At 44.0% G+C, this 23,184-nt stretch overlaps 1 protein-coding gene across 1 annotated transcript in view; it reads left to right on the top strand.

Moving 5' to 3' along the window:
• ptk7b (protein tyrosine kinase 7b) overlaps window positions 1–23,184 on the top strand; it is a 202,039-nt gene that overhangs the window by 102,842 nt on the left and 76,013 nt on the right. The window contains exon 2 of the mRNA XM_020481357.2: window positions 7,225–7,521. Coding sequence (XP_020336946.1) covers window positions 7,225–7,521 — 297 coding nt within the window. The remainder of the gene's footprint in view (window positions 1–7,224; window positions 7,522–23,184) is intronic.

Genomic DNA, 23,184 nt, shown 5'->3' with positions numbered 1-23,184 from the left:
TATGGTATTCATCAGATAGTTTAACATTCTCTGTCCCCTCCCTCCCCCATCCTCCCTTTATTAGACTTTAGTAGGTATGAGAAAATAAACCTGCCAGAGCCATCCCCTCTCCTCTATCTCCTTTTATCTCTGTGTCACTCTCTCCAGCTCTCTCTCTCTCTCTTTGAAGGGCCCAGTCAAGGGGTGTAAATAGCTTTTGGGTATCTCAGGGAAATGTCACATTGAGTGGAAACAGAGACATCTCTCTCCTCCATTCTTTAGATAATGACACATGGACAATTATGGGCTTAAAAAAAAGGATATTTTGGTCTGTTGGTGTGAAAATGATTGATCAAATCTACAACGGGGTCCAAGATGATTGACACCTGTCACGGTTCCCTTCGGAACTTTCATTACGCACACCTGTCCCCACTGATTAGTACTTAATACTTAAGTGTGCCCTTTGGTGTCCATTGGGCTATCGATTATTGTTACAATGTCTGTTGGTGAATGTGAGTACGTGTGCTGTGTGTTTTGGCTTTCGTGCCATTGTGAATTGCTCAGATGATTACGGGTCTCGTCCCGTGTGTTAATCATTGTGCGCTTGTGTTATTTATTCGAGGTACTCCTCGCTCTTTTGTTAGGGTTTCAACCCTGTGTTTTGATTAGTGTTGGTTTGGTCTTCATCCCCGTGCCTTTACATGGCACGCCGTAATTTGGGTGCAATAAAAAAAACTATTATGCATTCCTGCATCTGTCTCCCGGCTCAATGATACCAGTGTGACAACACCCTTGATTAAGATAAGCAAAAATTACTGCAAAATATGTTTAATTCAAATACTTATCTTATTTTATAATACTAATACAATTGCTCAAAATAGATTTTGTTTAACAAGTAATATATTTTTTCTCTCTCAAAAAGGTAGGGGTGAAAATGATTGACACCTCTGTTTTCAATACATTTTAATACCTCACCTTGCGAGGATACTGGCACAGAGCCTTTTTCTCCAATTATTTTTGAGTTGGAGAACACAATGGGAGGGATCTTAGACCATTCCTCCATACGGAATCCTTTCAGATCCTTGATATCCTTAGTCTGCACTTATGGACTACCTATTGAAAACCACAGGAAGATTTTCACGTCGGGAGACAGATGGCCATTGCAAAATGTAGATTTTGTGGCCAATTAACCATTTCTTTGTAGATTTTGATGTGAACTTTGGGTTATTGTCTAAAATGTCCTGGTACTGGGTAAAGTTCATGATGCCATTGACCTTAACAAGGGCCCCAGCACCAGTGGAAGCAAAATAGTCCCATAACATTAAAGATCCACCACCATATTTTACAGTAGGTATGGGGTTCTTTTCTGCTCATGCGTTCTCATTTCGACGCCAAACCCTCCACTGGTGTGCGTGGCAAAGAACTCTATTTTCATGTCATTCAACATGTAAACAATGTAAATGCCTGGAGTTTGCTTAACGGCATTGTCACTTGGATTGGAACCCATTCTTTGGTCAGATGACATGAAAATAAAGCTCTTTGGCCACTCACACCAGTGTTGTACCCCTTTTCTTATCTGACACCATTGCTCGACAGCTTGAAAATGACTTGTGCTTTTTACATTTGTTGGCCCTGAGGCCACATCTTTTCCGCAATAAACATGCACATACTGTGTCTTCGGAAAGTATTCACACCCCTTTTCCCACATTTTAGTATGCAACAGCCTGAATTTAAAATGTATTAAATCTAGATTTTGGGTCACTAATCTACTTTAAAAAATATATATATATTCAAAGCTGAAATGTCTTGTGTCAATAAGTATTAAACCCTTTGTTATGGCAAGCAAAATAAGTTCAGGAATAAAAATGTGCTTATCAAACAAATCACATAAGTTGCAAGGACTTATTTCGTGTTCAGTAATAGTGGTTAACATGATTTTTTAATAACTACCCCATCTCTGCACCCCACAATCGAATAGTGAATTTCAAGAACAGATTCAACCACAAATACCAGGGATGTTTTTCAGCGCCTTGCAAAGAAAGACACCGATTGGCAGATGTCTAAAAATATAGCAGACACTGAATATCCCTTTGAGCATGGTGAAGTTATTAATTAGGCTTTGGATGGTGGACGGCTGAGCAGCGGAGAGTGCCAGAGCCTCCTCTCTGGAGGAGTTCAAGGAGGGATACCGCAGAGAGGTTTTGGCTAGGTGTATGCTGCAGTGCAGGCGTTTGGAAGAGCGTGATACCAGTCCGGTGCCATCTGCGCCGGCTCCACGCACCAGGCCTCCAGTGTGCCTCTAGCCCGGAGCTTCCTGTGCCGGTTCCTCGCACTCGCCCTGAAGAGCGGGTCATCAGTCCGGTGCCATCTGTGCCAGCTCCCCACACTCACCCTGAAGAGCCAGAGACCGTCAGGGAGGCAATGGAGAAGTTGGGAGAGAGAGAGAGGAGAGAGATGTTATGTAGGTGTGTTCTGCACAACATTCAACCTGAGGATCCTGTCAGCAGTCTGGTGAGTCCTGGGCCAGCTCCCTGCACCCTCCCTGAAGTGCGTGTCACCAGTCCGGTGCCACCTGTGCCGGCTCCACGCACCAGGCCTCCAGTATGCCTCCCCAGTCCGGTACGTCCTGTGCCAGGTCCCCGCACTCGCCCTGAAGTGCGTGTCACCAGTCTGGTGCCACCTGTGCCGGCTCCACGCACCAGGCCTCCAGTGTGCCTCCCCAGTCCGGTACGTCCTGTGCCAGCTCCACGCACTCGACCTGAGGAGTGTGTCATCAGTCCGGTGCAACCTGCGCTGATGCCCAGTCCAGGCACGGTGTCCAGTCCCGCTCCCTGGCAGGAGCCTTCCTCTGCGCCGGTGCCCAGTCCGGGCGCGGCATCCAGCCCAACTCCATGACCGGATCCATGGTCTGGGCGGTGGGCTACGACCCGCGCCGGAGCTGTGGTGGTGGTGTTTAGGTCAGAGCGTGACTAGGGGGGTGTTTTCTAGGCATTTTATTTCTATGTTGGTGAGTTGTATGGTTCCCAATTAGAGGCAGCTGGTAATCATTGCCTCTAATTGGGGATCATATTTAGGAAGCCCTTTCTCCCACCTGCTTTGTGGGATATTGTTTTGTTGAGTGCTGATGTTGCACTCTGTGCTTAACTTTCATGATATGTTTATTGTTTTTTGTTCAAGTTTCACGGTAATAAATATGTGGAACCCTTGGTCCGTCCTTCAAAACGATCGTGACAACAACAATACAGGTATCCTTGGGGCGGCAGGATAGCCTAGTGGTTAGAGAGTTGGACTAGTAACCGGAAGGTTGCAAGTTCAAATCCCCGAGCTGACAAGGTACAAATCTGTCGTTCTGCCCCTGAACAGGCAGTTAACCCACTGTTCTGTCATTGAAAATAAGAATTTGTTCTTAACTGACTTGCCTAGTTAAATAAAGGTAAAATAAAAAAAATCCTTCCTGACTCAGTTGCGGGAGAGGAAGGAAACTGCTCAGGGATTTCACCATGAGACCAATAGGGATTTTAAATCAGTAAAATGATTGTTATATGAGAACTGAGGATGGATCAACAACATTGTAGTTACTCCACAATAAATGACAGAGTGAAAAGGAAGCCTTTACAGAATAAAAAAATATTCCAAAATGCACCCTTTTTGCAACACGGCACTTAAGTAATACTGCAAGAAATTTTGCAAAGAAATTAACTTTTTGAATACAAAGCCTATATATATATTAATAAATATAAATTTATTTGGGGCAAATTCAACACAATACATTACTGTGAGCTTGAAGTATTTTTAAAAGAATAATGGGGAAAATATTGTACAATCTAGGTGTGCAACATTCTTAAATGTTGACTCAGGGGTGTGAATACTTATGTAAATGAGATATTTATGTATTTCATTGTCAATACATTTGCAAACATTTCTTAACATGTTTTCACTTTGTCGTCAGCAAACTTAATGAGGTATGAGGTATTGTGTGTCGATTTTTACATTTTGAATGAATCCATTTTGAATTCAGGCTGTAACACAACAAAATGTGCAATATGTCAAGGGGTATGAATGCTTTCTGAAGACACTGTATATCAGTGTAGTGGTTAGTATATTAATGAAAGGTTAACCTACTGTACCACCTTTTCATGATAGGCTATTCCTCTTGGCTGAGGTAGAGCCTCTCCCTGAGAAATAAGAGAAGACCATTGAAATACAGTGCCTAGTGAAAGTCTACACACCCCTTGCACAGCCTTCACATTTTGTTACATTAAAATGACATCTACACAACCAGGTCTACATTTTAAAAGTAAAAGAAAGTTACAGAATATTGTCAAAATGTATTGCAAAAAAGAGTACAACAAAGATGTCTTGATTGAGTATGTCTTCACATCCCTGAGTTAATGCTTGGTGGAAGCACCTTTGGCAACCATTACAGCTGTGAATCATTTTTTATAAGATTCTACAAACTTTTTACAAATCTTCATGCAACATAGATCCATTTTTTAAAAATTGCTCAAGCTCAGTAAAGCTCAGGAATCATTGATATATAGCAATATTCAATTCTTGTCTCTGACATTCAAGACAATTTAAGTCAGGACTGAGACTAACCCACTCGGGAACACTCAACTCCTCCTGGAAAGCATTCTAGTGTGTCTTTGGCATTGCAATTTGTGTAATTGTCTCACTAAAAAATAAAACTATCCCAAGGTGTCACGTTCGTCATAATGAGGAGACCAAGGTTCAGCGTGATAAGAATATATACTTATTTTAATGAAGAATAAACAAACTATACAAACTATAGAAAACAACCGTGACGCTATGAGACAGGCAACTACACATAGACAATAACCCACAAAACCAATCATCTCTATTTCTTGAACTGTATTGTTGGTTAAGTAAGCATTCGGCGCATTTGACAAATTAAATTGGATTTGATTTGAATATTGCTGTCCGTCAATGATTCCCAGCCAAGTTTACTGAGCTTGAACAATTTTGACAAAAACAATGGACATGTGTATTTTGCCCTAATGGTTGTGCAAGGTTGGTAGAATATTATTCACAGCTGAGCTGTAATGGCTGCCAAAGGTGATTCTACCAAGTATTAATTTTAGGCTGTGAAGACATACACTGTCAATACATTCTCTTTTGTTATTTCTTTTTGTGGAAAATGTTGTATACTTTTTCTTTCACTTTTAAAATGTGGAGTAGGTTCGTAGGATAAAAATAAATAAATGTAAATCCCTTTTTTTAATTGAATTTTAAGGCAGCAAAATGTAAAGCCTGTGCAGGGGGTGTGTAGACATTCACTGGCGACTGTATAATAGAATAACAATTCTATTTCTAGACTATATTGATATTCTATTCATTATATTTTTCATGGAGGAGACCCCCTCACTCACTGGGCCAGCAGCATACCACCCTGCATCCCACTGCTGGCTTGCTTCTGAAGCTAAGCAGGGTCTTGGTTGGTCCCTGGATGGGAGACCAGATGCTTCCGGAAGCTGTCTTTTGGATGTGACGTTAAACGGATGTCCTGACTCTCTGTGTTCAGAGATGGCCCATGGCACTTATCGTCAGAGAAGGGGTGTTAACTTCGGTGTCCTGGCTAAATTCCCAATCTGGCTCTCAGTCACCTAATCATCCCCAGTTTACAATTGGCCCTTTCATCCCCCCTCTCCCCTGTAACTATTCCCCAGGTTGTTGCTGTAAATGAGAATGTGTTCTCAGTCAACTTACCTGGTTAAATAAACAAAATGAACTTCAGTCACTCTGTATAAAAGGTAACTCAAGCAGCCCTGTCACCTTACTAGGTGTTCCCACTTCTTCCACCTTCCCCCACCAACTAGTGGACTTGGCAGTGCTCACCTGTGTTTTTTTCTGCCTCCCACGGCCAGCTGCAAGGAGACAAAGGTCGGACTGAGGGGAGATGAGGGAGGCCAGGTGAGGAGGTGGGGATGGGATGGGAGATTACCTCAGCTCATCTTGATTTAATCCTCCTGAAAGATTCTCCTTGGCTTCAACCCTGACAGAAGCATTATAGAGTCCGCATTGCAGCTCACGCTGGGGCAACTTTAAACAGCAGCCTGTTATATACTGAACAAAAATATAAACACAACATGCAACAGTTTCTAAGATTTGTTGAAAGGAAATCAGTTGAAAGGAGTTGAAAGGAAATCAGTCAATTGAAATAAATTAGGCCCGAATCTATGGTTTTCACATAGGAATACAGATCACATATAAGCGAAGTTACTTAATCATCTCGCATCGGACCAATACAAAAGCCCTTTAACCCACATGAGCCCAGTCCTTGATGAACAAAGAAACCATACACACACTCAACTAGGTGTATTTTAAGTTTACGTCAACTCTGCCAATGGACCTTTCACTTTGATAATACACTTTGCCACAGACCATGACGTGAAAACTCATAACAACACTCAGTGGGACATGATTTAGTGTAGGCCTACTGAGAGGCCTGGATTGCATCCCAAATGGCACCCTATTCCCTACATTGTGCACTTATTTTGACCAGAGCCCTTTAAATGCCACCCGCCCCATCCCTTATTTCTCACTGTTTGTCCTATGGTCAAATTTTGTCTGTCACATTTTGATATAGGTCAACTGTGGACTGGCCTTGTATTTATTCCCATCCTTTTCACTGCTCCTCAAATCATGGAGACATTAGTAAATAGGGCAGAAAATATTTCTCTATAGTGCTGGGAGTTAAGTGCGTGTTTGCTCATGGTATGTCTGTGAGCTGATGGAACATGACCGTGAGGAAGGAGAAGATGTGTGTCAGAGGTCTCTCTTTCCTTCTCCCTCTGTTCTCATGAAACACAGCTCTTTCATGAGACAAGCCTGTACTGCAGAAGAAGAAAAAACATATAGAAAGGGCTTGAATTATTTGTCCAATACATTCGGGAATGAGAATCGACTTTTCTTGGCGGACATTATCCTTACAACATTTTAGCAATACATTTCAGTTTTCAATTCAGCTGTCCGTTTCCTGACAATGTTTATTCACTGGATTATGACCTACTATTAAACAACATTTAAATGTCTTGAATGACTCGAATCAAACCTTTTAATGGCTTCATTACTCAAGACCAAATGTTGTTGTGGTACAATGGTGACTAATGGAAATGGCAATACATATGTTACTATTGTGGTCAGTGGTAACCTAATTTCAACATGATCTCTCTCTCCCTCCCCACATTGTCCCTCCCCTCCCCATCTCTCCTCTATTTCCCTCAGTTCTTTGCATCCAGGCAGCACCTATCCAGTTCACCAAGGAGCCCAAATCCCAGGATGCATTGCATGGCCGCAGTGCCATGCTCCGCTGTGAGGTCAGCGACCCAGCAGACATCCAGTATGGCTGGCTAAACAACGGTCAGCCCCTGGATGACACCGAGAGGCGATTCCGCGAGGTCAGCAACCTCAAGTTCACGGCAGTGGACCGGAGAGTGGACACTGGCAACTTTGAATGCGTGGCCACCAACACGGTCACAGGAGAGGAGGCCCACTCTACTAACGCTTCTTTCAACATCAAGTGTGAGTGTTAATACATGTCCCCTACACTTGGTGTTGTGTTCCTTGAGGTGCAACATTCGGAATAGATGTTAAATGCTGCAAATAAAAAATGTATGAATATAGTTGACATGGTGCCCAGGTCATCATGACAGAAAATCATATCTGTTACAAAAAATGCATTTCTATCTCACCGTTTTGCAACGTTTGCACCCTTTTGAACATACCCTTAACCATGCGCTGAACATGTGCAAGATTTTCCTCATGGATGTTAAATACAGCCCACAAGTTTCAGATATGCAACACTGGTGGATTGTTATGTCTCAAAGCAGTCTACCTAAATTAAAAAGCCACATAAAAGCCTCAATATAGAATGTCAGGTAAGATTTGTACGAGATGAGAAAATGTTTCTATACCTTGTGGGTACCTTGTTCTTTGTTGCCTCCCTCCCATTCAAAAGGAAACTTGATATGTGTGCCACCAAGCATGTGTTTCTTGTTTCTTTTCTCCGTTGTGTAACACTCACTTTTCCCACAACCCCTCAAAAGGCTTTTGTGTGTCGAAATTACTGAGGAGTGAAACGCACCTTACAGCCATATCATTACTTACGTTCTAGATTAACAGTGTCTTGTTTCGACACATTATTCATTCATGTTTTTCTCAACTGCCCCAAAAACCCAAACCCTTTGCCGTTTTAAGGCCTCTTAGTACTCAGAGATCTCTTACTAAAACAAATCAAAGTGTATTGGTCGTGTACAAAGATTTGCAGATGTTGTCACAGGTGCAGCGAAATGCTTGTGTTTCTAGCTCCAACAGTGCAGTAATAATACCTAGTAATACAAAACAATACGCACATAATCCAAAAAGTAAAGAGAAAGAAATGAAGGAATATCAGAACGAGCAATATATATACACATGCATACAGTGCATTCGGAAAGTATTCAGACCCCTTGACTTTTCCCACATTTTGTTACATTTCAGCCTTATTCAAAATTTTATAAAATTAATTTCATCATCAATATATACACACAATACCCCATAATGACAAAGCAACAACCGGTTTTTAGAAATGTTTGCAAATGTATTACAAATAAAAAACAGATACAGTGGGGCAAAAAAGTATTTAGTCAGCCACCAATTGTGCAAGTTCGCCCACTTAAAAAGATGAGAGAGACCTGTAATTTTCATAGGTACACTTCAACTATGACAGACAAAATGAGAAGAAAAAAATCCAGAAAATCACATTGTAGGATTTTTTAATGAATTTATTTGCAAATTATGGTGGAAAATAACTATTTGGTCACCTACAAACAAGCAAGATTTCTGGCTCTCACAGACCTGTAACTTCTTCTTTAACCTCTAGCGTCGAGCAATCCCGTATCCGGGAGCGTAATCATAGCCTCAAGCTCATTACCATAACGCAACGTTTCCTATTCATGAAAATTGCAAATGAAATGAAATAAATATATTGAAACACAAGCTTAGCCTTTTGTTAACAACACTGTCATCTCAGATTTTCAAAATATGCTTTAACCAAAGCCTAGCATAGCATTAAGCCTAGCATTCAGCGGGCAACATTTTCACAACATTTTCACAAAAACAAGAAAAGCATTCAAATAAAATAATTTAATAATAATAATAAAAATAATTTGTTTTCAATGATGAGACTCTCAGTTAGATAGCAAATGTTATTTTTTCCAAAAAGATTATTTGTGTAAGAGAAATAGCTCTGTTTTGTTCAACACGTTTGGCTAAGAAAAAAAAAACGAAAATGCAGTCACTTACAACGCCAAACTTTTTTCCAAATTATCTCCATAATATCGACAGAAACATGGCAAACATTGTTTAGAATCAATCCTCAAGGTGTTTTTCACATATCTATTCAATAATCTATCAGTGGTGGCAGCTGGCTTCTCATCAGAAGAAAACGGAAAAATACTGCAGCTGTTGTTTACGCAATAATTGCGACGGAGGACACCAAGCGACCACCTGGTAAATGTAGTCTCTTATGGTCAATCTTCCAATGATATGCCTACAAATACGTCACAATGCTGCAAAGAACTTGGGGAAAACGTGGAAAAGGTAAGCTGACTCCTAGCTCCTCCACAGCCATATAAGGAGTCATTGCCATGAGGCGGTTTTTAAAAATGCGGCACTTCCTGATTGTATTTTTATCTGGGTTTTTTCTGTAACATCAGTTCTGTGGCACTCACAGACAATATCTTTGCAGTTTTGGAAATGTCAGAGTGTTTTCTTTCCAAAGCTGTGAATTATATGCATAGTCGAGCATCTTTTCGTGACAAAATCTCTTGTTTAAAACGGGTCTAGGTTGTCAGGTAAGGTGGAGGTGATGTAGGCCCTTAACTAGCCTCTCAAAGCACTTCATGATGACAGAAGTGAGATCTACAGGGCGATAGTCATTTAGTTCAGTTACCTTCGCTTTCTTGGGTACAAGAACAATGGTGGACATCTTGAAGCAAGTGGACACAACAGACTGGGAAATTGAGAAATTAAATATGTCCTTAAACACCAGCCGGCTGGTCTGCACATGCTCTGAGGACGCAGCTTGGGATGTCGTCTGGGCCTGCAGCCTTGCGAGGGTTAACACACTTAAGTGACTTACTCATGTTGGCCGCAGAGAAAGAGAGCACACAGTCCTGTCATATAACCAGTCCTGTCACAATATGTTCCTGTCACATAACCAAACCACAGCAGCCCTCTTGTGTTTCAGTATGAAAACCAAGGGAACTCTGTCCAGCTGCACTTCTGATACAAGCAGCAGCCTTATTTAGTCCTGGGGGTGAAGCCCTCCAGGAAGGGACTGGTGAAAAGGCTTTGTTTCTCAGGAACTCAGTTGATATATCGGAACGTATGTCCCTTTTCCCACATGATGGCCTTTAAAAACAACTGATGGCTTTTTAGAAAGCAGCTGGATAAGGCAATGCCCAGATGATTCCACTGTTTCCCTTCAACGTGTTGGCTGGGTGGTTTTGACTGTGTAGTCAAGGCTAGGTTTGTCCTGTAGCTCCTGAGCACAGAAGAAGCAGATGAGCATTAGATTGCAGAGTAATGGAGCAACACAGAACACACGGGCATGCTCGCACGCACACACACACACACACACACACACACACACACACACACACACACACACACACACACACACACACACACACACACACACACACACACACACACACACACACGTCAATGAGGCTGTGGCGTTTGCTGCCTTGGCTCTGCTCCTATTACTGAAGGACAGCCTGTTATCCCAAAGAAACATTATGTTTGAGGCCCTCGTCTGACCTGAAGGAAAATGCTTTTATGTCCTTTAATTAAAACTGATTTATCGCTGCAATAAAAGCGTAGACTGACTCACTGACAGAGATAAAAACAAGTTAAACATGAACTACCAGTTGTCATAACCCAGAATAAACTAGATGATCTTCCAGGTCACGATTGTCAATTCAAAGAACTCAAGAATGCTTTTATGTGTTAATCATTATTAAATATGGTGAAAGTTTTTTCTTCTAATTAAAAATGGACTTTTATGGGTCTCCCGAGTGGCGCAGTGGTCAAAAGCATTGCAACTCAGTACTAGAGGCATCACTACAGACATCCTGGTTCAAATCCAGGCTGTATCACAACTGGCCGTGATTGGGAGTCCCATTGGGCAGGGCACAATTGGCTCAGCGTCGTCTGGGTTTGGCCGGTGTAGGCTGTCATTGTAAATACGAATTTTCTCTTAACTGACTTGCCTAGTTAAATAAAAGATTCAATATGTGTACCTGACCTGAAGTTCTATACTTGTGTATGTGCAAGTGAGAGAGACAGGAGAATTCAGGAGTGAGAGAGACACGAGAGTATTAAGTGTATTCATGAACTTTTGTATGAGCTCATGCATGTACAGTATGTGCATACGCTCTGAGTGGTAGTTGTATATAGTCCACTTTTCCTTGACACAGGGGTGTGCGAGAACATGTTTATAGGTCACCCTATATCAAACAGGCTACTCGGTGGTTCAGGAGGCCAAAGGTTGTACGTGTACAGTGCTTTCAGAAAGTATTCAGACCCATTGACTTTTTCCACATGTTGTTACATTACGGCCCTATTCTAAAATGGATGAAATAAATTAAAAATCCTCTGCAATCTACACACAACACCCCCTAATTACAAAGCAAAACAGGTTTAGAGATTTTTTTTCTCCAAATGTATTAAAGAAAAAGCAGAAAAACCTTATTTACATAGGTATTCAGACTCAATTGAGCTCTGGTGCATCCTGTTTCCATTGACCATCCTTGAGATGTTTCTACAACTTGATTGGAGTCCACCTGTGGTACATTTGATTGATTGGACATGATTTGGAAAGGCACACACCTGTCTATATAAGGTCCATTCTCAGGCATTCTCAGCAATCGGGGGAGAAGGGCCTTGGTCAGGGAGGTGACCAATAACCTGATGGTCATTCTGACAGAGCTCTAAAGTTCCTCGGGGGAGATGGGAGAACCTTCCGGAAGGAAAACCATTTCTGCTGCACTCCACCAATCAGGCCTTTACGGTCGAGTGGCCAGATGGAAGCTACTCCTCAGTAAAAAGGCACATGGCAGCCCGCTTGGAGTTTGCCAAATGGCACCTAAAGACTATCAGACCATTAGAAACAAGATTCTTTGGTCTAATGAAACCAAGGTTGAACTCTGGCCTGAATGCTAAGCGTCTGGAGGAAACCTGGCACCATCCCTACAGTGAAGCATGGTGGTGGCAGCATCAGGGAATGATGAACAGAGCAAAGTACAGAAAGATCCTTGATGAAAACTTGCTCCAGAGCGCTCAGGACCTCAGACTGGGGCGAAAGTTCACCTTCCAACAGGACAACGACCCTAAGCACACAGCTAAGACAACGCAGGAGTGGCTTCGGGACAAGTCTCAGAATGTCCTTGAGTGGCCCAGCCCGGACTTGAACCCTATCGGACATCTTTGGAAAGACCTGAAAATAGCTGTGCAGCAAAGCTCCCCATCCAAACTGACAGAGGTTGAGAGAATCTGCAGAGAAGAATGGGAGAAACTCACCAAATACAGGTGTGCAAAGCTTGTAGCATCATACCCAAGAAGACTCAAGGCTGTAATCGCTGCCAAAGGTGCTTCAACAAAGTACTGAGTTTTATAAATTAGTAAAAATGTATAGAAACCTGTTTTTGCTTTGTCATTATGGGGTATAGTGTGTTGATTGATGAGGGGGAAAAAATGATTGAATCAAGTTTAGAATATGGCTGTAACGTAACAAAATATGGAAAGAGTCAAGGGGTCTGAATATTTTCCGAAGGCACTGTATGCACACGTCTCTGAGTGTGGTTTGCATGTATTTTTGCACTTGTCCTACACACTGTGGACAAGAGGGTGTTGATAGAGCATCCTATCAAACAGGCCTTTCTGAGGGCTAATCGCTTAGGCCCTTTGAGGTTGGCTGGTGGATGGATGAGGGTGAGGGTTGGCCGGGGGTCCAAATAGAGAGACTCATGGTGTTTGGGTCTGGTGGGTCTGGAGACCGATGCCCTTCCCAGCACAGCCCTGCTCTTCCCCTCACTGCTCACTATAGCTACACAACATACTCTGATGCATGTTCTCTCTGAGAGTCAGTTATTACATGGGCACAGATACCAGGGTGAAAACACTGATTAGATAACTATAGTAGTAATTTCAGTTTGATAAGAGAGGGGAGAGAGGGAAAGCCACCAGACTAGAATGATCTAATATGCCTTCAGATTTGACCCATTTTGCAGTATATCCAGACTTCCGTGGCCTATTGTAAATAATCTTAAGGCAAGGCTAGCGGGACAACTTCTGGTGACACTGGAGGGCGCGCAATTCAAATAAATAATCATATAAATAATGGATATTAAACATGTAGGTACATACAAGTGTCTTATATCGGTTGAAGGCTTAAATACTTGTTCATCTAACTGCACTGTCCGATTTACAGTAGCCATTACAGTGTAAGAATGCCATGTGATTGTTTGAGGACGGCGCCCCGCATCAAAATATTTCTACGCCGGCACAGGTTTCATAAATTCACAAATCGCGATTTAAAATATTCACTTACTTTTTGAAATTCTTCCTCTGATTTGTCATCCAAAGGGTCCCAGCTATAACATGTAGTGTTGTTTTGTTAGATAAAATCCTACTTTATACCCCAAAAAGTCAATTTAGTTGGCGCCAACGATTTGAGTAATCCACTCCATACCGCTAAACTTTGTTAAAACAAGTCATTTGACTCCTCAGATACCATAAAATGTTATCAAACTATAATATTTCATACGGAAAAAAGTATGTTTAATAGGAAAACGATATTAGCAGGTGCATATCGTCTTCATCGCGCGCGCATACACAAATTTCCAATAGTGTGTCCCAGTACTAAAACTCATTATTCTTACTCGTTTTGGAGGAAACAAGCCTGAAACCTTGAACATTGAGTTCTGGCACCCAGTGGAAGCCATAGGAATTGCATACTGGGAGGTAAATTTAATTATTTCCCTATACTTTCCCTATACACTGAGAGCATGGGCTCTCAAAAAAAAAAATCTGGTTTGTCTCTGGATTGTCTACTACCATATCTAGTCTCCTATATTATTTTAACATTTCCCCAAATTTCAGATTGTTTTCTTTCCAATGGTACCAATTATATGCATATCCTGGCTTCAGGGCCTGAACAACAGGCATTTTACTTTGGGCACGTCAGTCAGGCGGAAACTGAGAAAAAAGGACCCTAGCCTGAAGAAGATAATAAAAAAAAAAAAAAATATATATATATATATATATATATATATATATATATCTTGGAGGAGTTCCCACATATGCTGAGCACTTGCTAGCTGCTTTTCCTTCACTCTCCTGTCCAACTCATCTCAAATTAGTTGAGGTCAGGTGATTGTGGAGGCCAGGTCATCCGATGCAGCACTCCATCACTCTCCTTCTTGATCAAATAGTTCTCACACAGCCTGGAGGTGTGTTTTGGGTCATTGTTCTGTTGAAAAACAAATGATAGTCCCTCCAAGCGCAAACTAGCTGGGATGGCGTATTACTGCAGAATGCTGTGATAGCCATGCTGGTTAAGTGTGGCTTGAATTCTATGTAAATCACAGACAGTGTCACCAGCAAAACACCATCAAACCTCCTCCTCCATGCTTCACGGTGCGAACCACACATGCAGAGATCATCCGTTCACCTACTCTGCATCTCACAAGGACATGGCGGTTGGAACCAAAAATCTCAAATTTGGACATATTTCCATGGTCTAATGTTCATTGCTCATCTAATGTTCATTGTTTCTTGGCCCAAGCAAGTCTCTTCTTATTATTGATGTCCTTTAGTAGTGGTTTCTTTGCAGCAATTCTATTGGCCTAAATTATTTATGGACTAACTAAATAATCACGCAATTACACAAACAGGATAGCTTACACATTGATTACTACACAATGCAATGAAAAGTCCCTAGTGGAATAACCCGATATGATGGCTTGTTAAAAAAATGAAAAGGGAGGGGCATGTAAGAAAGAGCCAGAGAAGAGACAAAGGACTTTACCTACAGTTGAATAATACGCTCATCGTAAATATGGATAGTTAGCACCCCAACAACCACTCATTCGGATTTTGAAATGCTTGTAAATATTTACGATTGTATGTCTTCATTGTCTCTGTTGAAATCGCTGGTCCATCTGTGGAGAGTAGTTCGACAGAAGTCTCTGGTTTGTCCCCAAAGGTCACAATGGCTTTTGTAGTTGAAGCTTTTTGGTTTCTAAGTGTCTGTGAGAACGGATCTTCCAGAGGAAGTGTTCGTTAGAATGGATCTTTAAAGTACCACCCAGTGGTTCTCAGTCGAGTTTACTAGACTAAAGTACTTAAACAGCTGCAGACTGAATGTTCACGTGTAGTCTTCTTCTTTGATAGAGTTTCAGAGTTTCTAACCATTTCAACGTGCAACTACACTCCGTGTTTTTCTGGTCTCATAGAGTCGGACCATTCGTGACGTCTGGTTCAACACCGTCCGTTTGCTTGGTCTGATATGTTAATTCTTCACAAGGGGTTTTATGCACTATGGCAAAAGGGGCATTCCATGACGCCTACATAATGTCTGTGCTCACGTGGTTGTGGTCACTGACTGGGTAGAGCTTTTATATGAAAAATAATTATCATTTAGAAGGCTAACATCAGATTTCATCTTCTCACAGATAGTTTCATATTTAATCATATAAGTTCCACAACATTTAGATGTAAATCTGATAAATGGGAAATACGTATACACATTCAGAAATACAGCTATGTTGTTAAACCGTCCTTAATGAGATCCCAAAACACCATCTGATCTGACATAATTGTTCTTTCAGTGCCCACAGACTGTTCCAACTGTTTGGATTACAGAAATATTGTTTCAACATCCATCAATCTTGGATGTCACAGTCCTACAAAATCTCTCTGTTGTAACAAAATATTTTTAACTTCCATTTGCAGAGCGGGAGAGAGAGAGTTCCTGCAGGTATTTACAACCATCATAAAACGGCCAACTTCACCCCTCTCCCCTTTTGCAGGAGAGAGAGGGTGCTGCAGAGTGGACCCACTGTAACCTGATCCTTCAGATATTCACAGGAGAGTCATGACACTATTTTTAAATTTTGTTTTAATTTCACCTTTATTTAACCAGGTAGGCTAGTTGAGAACAAGTTCTCATTTGCAACTGCGACCTGGCCAAGATAAAGCATAGCAATTTGACACATACAACAACACAGAGTTACACATGGAATAAACAAAGCATACAGTCAATAATACAGTAGGAAAAAAAAGAAAAAAGTCTATATACAGTAAGATAAGGGAGTTAAGGAAATAAATAGGCCATGGTGGCGAAGTAATTACAATATAGAAATTAAATACTGGAATGGCAGATATGCAGAAGAAGAAGATGAATGTGCAAGTAGAGATACTGGGGTGCAAAGGAGAAAGATAAATAAATACAGTATGGGAATGAGGTAGATAGATGAGCTATGTACAGGTGCAGTGAACTGTGAGCTGCTCTGACAGCTGGTGCTTAAAGCTAGTGAGGGAGATATGAGTCTCCAGCTTCAGTGATTTCTGAAGTTCGTTCCAGTCATTGGCAGCAGAGAACTGGAATGAGAGGCGGCCAAAGGAGGAATTGGCTTTGGGGGTAACCAGTGAGATATACCTGCTGGAGCGTGTGCTACGAGTGGGTGCTGCTATGGTGACCAGTGAGCTGAGATAAGGCAGGGCTTTACCTAGCAGAGTCTTGTAGATAACCTGTAGCCAGTAGGTTTGGCGAAGAGTATGAAGCGAGGCCCAACCAACGAGAGCGTACAGGTCGCAGTGGTGGGTAGTGTATGGGGCTTTGGTGACAAAACGGATGGCACTGTGATAGACTGCATCCAATTTGTTGAGTAGAGTGTTTGAGGCTATTTTATAGATGACATCGCCGAAGTCGAGGATCGGTAGGATGGTCAGTTTTACGAGGGCATGTTTGGCAGCATGAGTGAAGGATGATTTGTTGCGATATAGGAAGCCGATTCTAGATTTCATTTTGGATTGGAGATGCTTAATGTGAGTCTGGAAGGAGAGTTTACAGTCTAACCAGACACCTAGATATTTGTAGTTGTCCACTTATTCTAAGTCAGAGCCGTCCAGAGTAGTGATGCTGGACAGGCGGGCAGGTGCGGGCAGTGATTGATTGAATAGCATGCATTTAGTTTTACTTGCATTTAAGAGTAGTTGGAGGCCACGGAAGGAGAGTTGTATGGCATTGAAGCACGTCTGGAGGTTAGTTAACACAGTGTCCAAAGAGGGGCCAGAAGTATAAAGAATGGTGTCGTCTGCGTAGAGGTGGATCAGAGAATCACCAAGAGCAACATCATTGATGTATACAGAGAAAAGAGAGCCTGAGAATTTAACCCTGTGGCACCCCTATAGAGACTGCCATAGGTCCGAACAACAGGCTTGACACACTGAACTCTTATCTGAGAAGTAGTTAGTGAACCAGGCGAGGCAATCATTTAAGAAACTAAGGCTGTCGAGTCTGCCAATAAGAATGTGGTGATTGACAGAGTCGAAAGCCTTGGCCAGGTCGATGAATACGGCTGCATGACCTTCATGTCTTAAAGTAATGATGGACTGTCGTTTCTCTTTGTCTATTTGAGATGTTCTTGCCATAATATGGATTTGGTCTTTTACCAAATAGGGATATCTTCTGTATACCACCCCTACCTTGTCACAACACAACTGATTGGCTCAAATGCATTAAGAAGGTAAGAAATTCCACAAATGAACTTTTAACAAGGCACACCTGTTAATTGAAATGCATTTCCGGTGACTACCTCATGAAGCTAGTTGAGAGAATGCCAAGAGTTTGCGAAGCTGTCATCAAGGCAAAGGGTGGCTACTTTGAACAATCTCAGATATAAAATATATTTTGATTTACCACTTTTTTGGTCACTACATGATTCCGTATGTGTTATTTCATAGTTTTGATATCTTCACTATTAGTCTACAATGTAGAAATAGTACAAATAAAGAAAAACCTGTGTCCAAACTTTTGACTGGTACTGTAAGTCTACCATCCATATGTGCATTGTATATGAGTATATTTAGACCTAGAAACCCACTACCCACATTTGTCCAGCGATACAGTTGAGTGCAGCTGGGGTCTGGGAGAGTAGATCTGCGTTCCAAACGGCACCCTATTCACTATATTATGGCCCTGGTCAAAATGGCCCTGGTCAAAAGTAGGGCATTGTATAGCGAATAGGGTGCCATTTGAGACGCAGCCTAGCACTAATCTATTTCAGACTCAATGGAGGCTCCTCTAATCCCTTCAATTCAGAGCAGTAATTTAGAGTACAATTAAGCCCTGTGTTTTCTAATGAAGGCTTAGCCTAGTCCCCTCTGCTAGCTCTTTGTTTCAAGGTTTCACGTTTTAATGTCACGTGCACAAGTACAGTGAATGTCACGTTCTGACCTTAGTTCTTTTGTTATGTATTTGTTTTAATATGGTCAGGGCGTGAGTTGGGTGGGTAGTCTATGTTCCTTTTTCTATGTGGTGTTTTTGTGTTTGGCCTGGTATGGTTCTCAATCAGAGGCAGGTGTCGTTAGTTGTCTCTGATTGAGAATCATACTTAGGTAACCTTTTCCCACCTGTGTGGTGTGGGTGATTATTTTCTGTTTCAGTGTTTGCACCATTCGGGACTGTTTTGGTTTTCATTTTGTTTCTCTTGTTCTTTTTGTATTCTGTATTCATTCTCATTAAATTACATTATGGATACATACGACGCTGCATTTTGGTCCTCCGTGTCACGAATCCCGCCGAAGATGGTGCCCCTTCCTGTTCGGGCGGTGCTCGGTGGTGGTCGTCGCTGGCCTACTAGCTGCCATCGATTCCCTTTCCTTTTGTTTCTGTTAGTTTGGTCTAATTGGTTACTAGGCCAGCTGGCTATTCTCTGTTTTATGGTGCTGGTTTATTTTGTGGTCTCTATTTTTCCCGGACAGTTTTAGTCCTGTTTGTTTGGACGGGTTGTTTCATGCGCCCTTGTGTTTTGCATGTCCATTTTTCGCTGTCATTGGAATACAGATCCACGTACGGAACTAACCTGATCTCTGCGCTTGACTCCTCCACCCACCATTCATAGAAGCCGTAACAGAAGCCCGCACCATACAGAATGGATTCATCAGAAGCAGCGACCACCCCTCTCCCAACTATGGAAGAGCGCGTCCATCATCATACAGCTGTCCTCCATCGGATCAGTACAGCGATGGACCAGATGATGGAGAGGATGGAGCGATGGGAGAGGAGTGGTCTACCCCAGCTCCCCCACAGACGACGCAACCCACTCCACCAACGTCATCGTCTGGGTCCAGCACATTGCGTCTCTCCCCCCCGAGGGAGTACGATGGAGCGGCGGCTGGGTGCCAGGGATTTTTGCTCCAGCTCGAGCTCTACCTGGCTACCGTGTGTCCGACTCCCTCGGGTGAGGAGAGTGTGAGCCTCCTCATCTCCTGTTTGTCGGGTAGGGCCCTGGACTGGGCCAACGCTGTCTGGAACGACCCAGACTCGGTTCGGGACCACTACCCGGAGTTCACCCGCCGTTTTCGAGCTGTGTTCGACCACCCACCAGAGGGCAAAGCGGCAGGTGAGCGACTGTTCCACCTCAGACAGGAGACGAGGAGTGCGCAGGACTTCGCGTTCCGGACCCTGGCTGCTGGTGCGGGGTGGAATAACAGGGCCATGATGGACCATTACCGATGCAGCCTCCGGGAGGACGTCCGCCGGGAGCTAGCTTGTCGGGACACCACACTCTCCCTCGATGAACTTATAGACATGTCGATCCGACTGGGCAAACTGCTAGCTGCCCACGGGCGTTCAGAAAGGGTCCTGTCAATACCACCTTCCAGCCCTCCCGCTCCGATGGAGTTGGAAGGAGCTGCATCTAGGGGGACCGGAGGAGGAGGCTCCTCCTGCGCCTACTGTGGCCGGAGAGGACACACTTCGGACCGGTGCTGGAGGAGTCCCTCTGGGAGTCGAGCTGGCAGGCAGAACACTTCTCGGCCACCCCAGGTGAGTAGGCACAAAACTCACCCAGAGCTCCCTTTTAGTCACATGTTTTTGTTTACCTTTTTCCCTGCGTTTTTCCCCTCTCTCCAGCATAAGGCGCTAGTCGATTCTGGCGCAGCTGGGAGTTTTATGGACTCGCCCGTAAGTTGGGTATTCCGTTGGTGCAGATAGACCTACCTTTCTCCGTGCACTCCTTAGATAGCCGACCGTTAGGGTCAGGGCTGGTCAGGGAGGCCACGATTCCACTGGACATGGTAACGCAGGGGGATCATAGGGAGCAGATCAGTTTCTACCTTATTCACCTGATTCACCTGGATTTCCAGTGGTGTTGGGGGTTCCCTGGCTAGCTATTTACAATCCCCTAATTTCCTGGAGACAGGGGGCTCTTCAGGGGTGGTCAGACGAGTGTTCGGGTAGGTGTATAGGAGTTTCCATCGGTGCCACGACGGTGGAGAGTCCAGACTAGGTTTCCGACGCGCTGTCCCGTCTCTATGACACCGAGGACCGGTCCATCGATCCTACGCCCATCCTTCCAGCCTCTCGGCTGGTGGCCCCGGTGGTATGGGAGGTGGACGCGGACATCGAGCGGGCGCCTTCACAGTGTCCGATCAGTCTGAGGTACGTGCCGCTTGGTGTCCGTGATAAATTGATTCGGTGGGCTCACACACTACCTTCTTCGGGTCATCTGGGGATTGATAGGACAGTGCGGGGTCTTAGGGGGAAATACTGGTGGCCCACCTTCGCTAAGGATGTGAAGCTCTATGTCTCTTCCTGTTCGGTATGTGCTCAGAGTAAGGCTCCTAGGCATCGGCCTAGAGGGAAGTTACAACCCCTTCCGGTTCCACAACGGCCATGGTCTCATCTCTCGGTAGATTTTCTGAACTTCCCCCATCTCAGGGGAAAACTACCGTTCTGATCGTTGTGGATCGGTTCTCTAAGTCCTGCCGTCTCCTCCCATTGCCTGGTCTCCCTACGGCCCTACAGACTGCGGAGGCTCTATTTACCCACGTCTTCTGGCACTACGGGGTTCCGGAGGACATCGTATCTGATCGAGATCCCCAGTTCATGTACCGGGTTTGGAGGGTGTTTATGGAGCGTCTGGGGGTCTCGGTCAGCCTAACCTCTGGTTATCACCCAGAGAGTAATGGGCAGGTGGAGAGAGTAAACCAGGAAGTAGGTAGGTTTCTGAGGTCGTATTGCCAGGACCGGCCAGGAGAATGGGCGAGGTACATCCCGTGGGCAGAGTTGGCCCAGAACACACTTCGTCACTCATCCACGAACATGTCACCATTCAAATGCGTACTGGGCTACCAGCCGGCCCTGGCTCCGTGGCATCAGAGTCAGACCGAAGCTCCTGCAGTGGAGGAGTGGGTACAGCGCTCTAGAGAGACCAGGCGGGCAGTCCAGGAGTCTCTCAGGCAGGCCAGTGAACGGCAGAAAAAGAGCGCTGACCGCCACCGCAGTGAGGCCCCTGTGTTCGCACCAGGGGACAGGGTCTGGCTCTCGACCCGAAACCTGCCCCTCCGCCTGCCCTGCCGGAAGCTGGGGCCACAGTGTGTGGGGCCATTCAAAGTCCTGAGGAGGATAAACGAGGTGTGTTATAGATTTCATCTTCCCTCTTACTATCGCATTAACCCCTCGTTTCATGTGTCTCTCCTCAGGCCAGTGGTAGCTGGTCCCCTACAAGAAGGTGAGGTACCGGAGGTCCCTCCGCCCCCTCTGGACATCGAGGGGTCCCCGGCGTACACAGTACAAGCTATTCTGGAGACGCCGGGTGAGGGGCCTGCAGTACCTCGTGGACTGGGAGGGGTACGGTCCGGAGGAGAGGTGCTGGGTCCCGGGGATTTCCACCGTCTCCACCCGGATCAACCCGCGCCTCGTCCTCCGCGTCGTCCTCGAGGCCTGTCACGAATCCTCGAGGCCTGTACTGTCACGAATCCCGCCGAAGATGGTGCCTCTTCCTGTTCGGGCGGCGCTCGGCGGTCGTCGTCCCTTTCCTTTTGTTTCTGTTAGTTTGGTCTAATTGGTTACACCTGTTTTGGAGTTTAGTTTTGTTTGTAGGCTATTTAAGGGCACTAGGCCCGCTGGCTTTCATGTTAACCAGAGGTAAACGTGTGCGCTCTGAATGCTCCGAGAGGAAAACGAGATGGGTGGGGCTAAAGCTTAAGAGGGTGTGAACGATGCTGAATGGTTGTAGACAAAGAGGAGCTCTTCACTAGGTACCAAAACATTTAAAGGCCATTTTCTCAAAAGTGAGTTTACAAGTTTATCAACTTTCTAAGCAGAATTACTTTCCCATTGTTCCTCAAAAATGCAGTGTCTGATATACTATTTTGTAGTTCTTTACTTTTATCCAATTTAAAAAAACACCATTTAAAATTTAGCTACATAAGACGATTTCAGCCGTTCGGTCAAATATTTTCATTGTGCAGGGATACTGGAGCGATAGAGGTGGATATCTATAGGGTTAAGGTGACTAAGCATCAGGATATATGATAAACAGATTAGCAGCAGCGTAAATTATGATTGTATGTGAGTGTGTGTGTGTGTGTGTGTGTGTGTGTGTGTTTAGAGTCAGTATAAATGTGTGTGCATGTTATGTGTGTGTTAGAGTGCATAGAGACAGAGCAAAAATTTAAATACAAGGGTCAACTCAGCTCAACTCTGTGTAGCCATTCTGTTAGATATTTAGCAGTCTATGGCTGGGGATAGAAGCTTTCAGGAGCCTGTTGGTGTCAGACTTGATGCAACGGTACCGCCTGCTGTGCGGAAGCAGAGAGAACGGTCTATGACTTAGGTGGCTGGAGTCTTTAGCAAATTTCCTGTCCTTCCTTTCACACCGCCTGATATGGAGGTCCTGGATGGCAGGGCGCTTGGCCTCAGTGATGTACTGGGCTGTCCATACCACCTTCTGTAGCGCAATGTGATCGAGGGCGGTGCTTCTAATTACTCTAATATGGAAGATCTCCAGCAATCCAATTCACAGGCAGGATGAATTGAATCACAAAAAGGAGAAACAGACAGTCCATCACCCATAGTCACTTCCTGTTGAACATAGAACGAGGGAGAGTTCGGTTTTGTTGTTTTGA

Source organism: Oncorhynchus kisutch, linkage group LG4, assembly GCF_002021735.2.
Source record: "Oncorhynchus kisutch isolate 150728-3 linkage group LG4, Okis_V2, whole genome shotgun sequence".
Lineage (NCBI taxonomy): Eukaryota > Metazoa > Chordata > Actinopteri > Salmoniformes > Salmonidae > Oncorhynchus > Oncorhynchus kisutch.
The sequence above is the reverse complement of the archived record's forward strand: the minus strand, read 5'-3'. Positions and strand labels throughout refer to the sequence as shown.